Source organism: Humulus lupulus, chromosome X, assembly GCF_963169125.1.
Source record: "Humulus lupulus chromosome X, drHumLupu1.1, whole genome shotgun sequence".
In the NCBI taxonomy this organism is placed as follows: Eukaryota; Viridiplantae; Streptophyta; class Magnoliopsida; order Rosales; family Cannabaceae; genus Humulus; species Humulus lupulus.
Genome location: NC_084802.1, coordinates 47,405,082 through 47,410,005, shown reverse-complemented (window position 1 = coordinate 47,410,005; position 4,924 = coordinate 47,405,082). Strand labels below are relative to the sequence as shown.

The 4,924-nt window shown below is 35.5% G+C and overlaps 1 protein-coding gene across 1 annotated transcript; it reads left to right on the top strand.

Annotated features, from left to right (window-relative positions):
• The first annotated feature begins 819 nt into the window (after positions 1-819).
• Positions 820-2,443, top strand: LOC133807449 (uncharacterized). The gene has a single exon (XM_062245789.1). The coding sequence runs from the start codon at positions 895-897 to the stop codon at positions 1,876-1,878; it is 984 nt and encodes a 327-aa protein (XP_062101773.1). The 5' UTR covers positions 820-894; the 3' UTR covers positions 1,879-2,443.
• Positions 2,444-4,924: the final 2,481 nt, after the last annotated feature.

Sequence of the window (4,924 nt, the reverse complement as noted above, 5' to 3'; positions counted from 1 at the left end):
AACAAGAGGTCTTTCACCTAAAAATTTTCAAAACATCATAAAAAACATTTTTGAACTACATTTGACTTGATTCTTTTAAAGGATACGTAAGTAACTTAGTCACTAAAACTAAGTGCAGTCACATCCACCACAAATTTCCAAAATTCTCGAATATTAAACGCAATTATCAAAATTCCATAAAAGGTCATTCACCTCGGAATTTTTCATAATTTCTAAAACATTAAATGATTCTATGATATGATTATCTACCGGAATTTCATAAATTTCTAAAAATACCATGAATTCCTATGAATGGTCATTTATCGGAAATCCTCTATTCATTTCCCAAAATATCTATTTAGAATAACAAGTGACTTGATCATTCATAAAGAATGTATGTAGGCAACTCAGTTAGTCAAATTTATTGAGTGCTGTCACAATTCCAAATTCCTCATAATTTTGTCAAAATTACACAAGTAATTAATATCATCGTAATTGAAATCAAAATATTTTCCTTTAAATAAAAATTGTAGTAATTAAGATGTTATTCATATAATTTTGGATGAGTCCAACTCAAATTAATAAACTCTTATGCTATAAAATCGACATAGGTGAAATTGTTTTTTGCAATAATTTTAATATATTAAATTTAAAATTTTTGTTCAACAATATATATATATAAATTAAGTGGTCTATTTTTTTTTTAAATATTGATTCACTATTTTTTTTTTATTTTAAAAATAACATTTAGGTTAAATGATACGATTTTAACATGTTTGGACTTCACCGGTACAAAATTAACTATATACACACCTAAATGTTAGAAATGGTAAAGAAAACCCAAACTTATTAGAGGGGTGAATCTGTATAAAAATTGTGAGGGAAAGAGGGTGAAGGTTAGCGAGAAAAACAAGAATGGAAGCAAGTACAAACAGAGCAGAGGCGGAGCGATTGCTTGGAATATCGGAAAAGCTCTTGCATAACCGAGATCTCAACGGCTCCAGAGACTTCGCCGTTTTGGCCCAAGAGACTGAGCCACTTCTCGACGGCTCCGATCAGATCTTGGCCATCGTTGACGTCCTCCTCGCCTCCGAGAGGCGCATCAACAACCACCACGACTGGTACGCCATTCTCCAGGTCGATTCCCGATCAGACGATCACGATCTCATCAAGAAGCAGTATCGACGTCTCGCCCTTCTTCTCCACCCTGACAAAAACAGATACTCTTTCGCCGATCAGTCCTTCAAGCTCGTCGCCCAAGCCTGGGCCGTCTTGTCTGACCCCGCCAAGAAATCCCTCTACGATAATGAGCTCATCCTGTTTTCCAGGATCGATCTGAGCTCTTCACAACAGAACAAATTGCCCGTTCGGAGGACCCAGCCGACGCCGTTCACCCCCGTCGCCGCCGGGAGGACCAGTCGAAACGATGCAGAGAATAACCGGACCTCGACGGAGCCGTCGTTGCGCCAGCGGCAACTGAGGCTTCAGAGCTTCTGGACTGTGTGTCCGTACTGCTACGTTTTGTATGAGTATCCTAGGGTTTATGAGGACTGTTGTTTGAAGTGCCAGAAATGCCAGAGGGCGTTTCACGCAGCGCTGGTCACGTCGCTACCGCCGATGGTTCCTGGTCAGGAGGCCTACTATTGCTGTTGGGCATTTTTCCCACTTGGCTTCGCCAAGGGAAATTTGGAGAACGGTGGAGGGAAAGCGCCATCCCCTGCAGCACCTGCAGGGTTTCCCAATTGGATGCCGCCCATGTTTCAGGCTCCGCCATCGCCATCGCCGCCACCTCCACAGCGGTCACAGCCGGAGAGTGGAAGGAATCCGAAAACGACAGAAGGGACGCCGGCACAAGTGGAGCGGGTTCCGAAGAAGAGGGGAAGACCTCGTTTATCTTGAAAGCCAATTTGGAACAAGTTTTGTTCTAGTGACATAATTTAACCGAGGTTGAGGAAAGTGGTGGTCCAATTTCAAGAGGAAAAAATTGAATCTCTATTCGATATTTGTAAGGTTTGTCATGATGAGCGGTGAATGAGGTACTGGGTCATTGGGATGGGATGGAGTTCAAACATGGTTGAAAAGCTGCTCAGTTTGAACAACAACAAGGAAGCATGCGTGGAAGGTACTGGTATTATTCTTGTAGAATATAGAGTGTTGTGTACTTTCATTGTTGTAACTGTTGTTTGTGTAGTTAATAATTTGATATGTAACTTTTATATGTGCCATTTCTTTTAGATTTCAGTCATCCATTTGGAGCTTCTTACTCGATGTTTATATCGAATGTATATTTACATTCAATTGGAATATAACTTGTTGAATTATGAAGCTCAAATGGGTTGCGATCATCAGAAGTAATAGATTAGTTGAATCATGTATTTGTTGTTCTCTGCCTGGTTACTTGGGACATCGAGTTTGTGAGTAGTTTATATATTTAAATGATAAGTAAAAAATTTCAGCAATCAAACATTTTGATCGAGTTCTTCTGCAAGTTTTATATGTCTGAACTCTGAACTGAAAGAGAGATCTGCATCTTCTCCTTATGCCAATGGAATGGTCTAGGATGGCTGATTGCATAAAACTAATTTGTTGAGAAGATGCTTTAAGTTGCTGTGGACACTACCATACCAGTTTGAGCCTTTTACCGATGGCGTTTACTAATCATAGAAATTTCTTGAATGAATTGTCTCCATGTATCATCAATGTTATTTTTCGTCAATTCTTGTCCTTGTTTATTGGTGATCAAGCTTCCTCTCCTAGACCAGGAAGAACAATGTTTTTGTCATCTGTTTGTCTTAAATCAATTACTTCTTGCTGTCACTATTTAAGTTGATTGTTACAAGGCCTGATAAATTAAGTTAAGAAAATAAGATTGAATTGGATATTTATAGAATTAGGTTACATAATTAGATATTTAATCATATTTATTATTATAGAATAATTTAGTCCTATTAATAATAGAGATAATTTTATCATACTCTCTATCTTCATATGATCTAGAAAATTTGCTGATTAATTAATACTCTATTTTGGTAATAGTGTGGATATGAAAAGTAATTAATCTACTTGATTCTTGAATCCTTGGATGAATGTAGAATAGATTAATTAATGACTGTGTTGAATGTTGATTGGAAACCTTCGATTGATACATGTAGATTTTTTTTTTTTTTTTTTAAGTTAGTGAAGATTCTCTCAAACCAAGAGGGGAAGTGTAGAATAAAAGTGAAACAATGAAAATTCAACTTATCTCATTTGTTCGAATCATCATCAGGATTTCTCACTATTAGAATGATTCAGATTGGATTTAAAAGGATATGGCTTGGTTCTGTTTTTGAACAATTAATTAGGGGTGACCAACGATTTGTTTGGACTACTTTTTACATTTTGGAAATCTAGAATTTAGATTTGGGTTTACACGTTTTTAAACCATGCGTTTTGTCCCATTATCTGGCTTGTGTTTTGATAAATTATTTTTTGGATCCTATTTTTTCTAAAATAGTTTAAATAGACCCTTAAACCCGATTTTGATCAAAAAATTTTGAACTAAAATTACAAATAATTTATCAAATTGACGACTCAGAACAAAAATACAGTCATTCTGCCTAAGAACTTTATTGTTATATTCAATTTTTTGCTCATCAAAATCAAGTTTAAGAGTTTATTTGAACTATTTTACAAAACACAGGGTCCAAAAAATAATTTGTCACAATACAGGGTCCAAACAGGATACGAGGTAAAATACAGGGTGTAAAAATGTATAAACCCTTTAGTTTTTTATTTGGACATTTTTTATTAAAATCAAGCCGACCTTTTTTTTTAATAGCAGTTGCCCAAAGTGAATTGCTCGTATTTTCTAATAATACAAAAAAATTGATTGTAAATGTAAAATTTGATTGTGTCCTACAATTATGTAGACACATTGCATTGCATGGTTAAGTTGTTTTACTCGTGTGGTGCAAAACGCTTAACGATTTCACGCATGTTAAAATAAAAATATGAATTTTTTTTGTAGGTATTTATAATTAATTTTTTGGATTTAAAGTGATATAATGAGGTATTTAATCATCTCAAAAAATTTGACAACATTTGAAGTTGATTTAACATAAAAATCGTGAGATTTACCGACTCTAATAGTGTCAAGTTGCCACCTAAAAGCAACACGTTGCTTGTAGCCATTAGAACTACAAATGGGCTACAATAAGCAGCATGTTGCTTGTTGTATGGTGCTACCCTCTAGGCTGAAAATAAACGTTTTTGTTACAATAATATGTTGGGATAATTGTGGCAAAAGTACCCAAAGTTTGGGTTTTGTACGCGGCATAGACCCAAAGTTTATTTTTAGTGGCAAAAGTACCCATAGTACCAAAAAGTGTTATTCCGTTTTGATTCCTCCGTTAGTTACATTTGAGTGTACACGTGTCACTTCATGATTGGTCCAACTTAATAATATATTAGAGATATTTGCGGCATAAGTACCCAATGTTTGGGTTTTGTACGCGGCATAAGTATCCAATGTTTAAAAATAATTATGATTTGGACTAATAAAAACGTGACACGTGTCTGTCTAACGGAGGAGGCTGATGGAATTACAATTTTACTGACTTTTGGTACTTTTGCCACTAAAAATAAACTTTGGGTCTATGCCGCGTACAAAACCCAAACATTGGGTACTTTTGCCACAATTATCCCTAATATGTTTAAAGGGTCTTATCATATTGCTAAGTCCAATGATAGTGCTTACACAATAAAATGAAGTTTTTAGAGTTTTTCAATTCTCTCTCTAACTCTCCAAAATTACTCATTTTCTTTAAGAACCCATCAAGAAGTGCTTGAATTGATGAATTTCAAGGCTTGTTGTATTGCACATCTCATTCTACGATGTCTCAAGCATCTTCCTTGGACTTGGAATAAAGAATTTAGATAGTGATTCACATCATGTGCAAGCTTT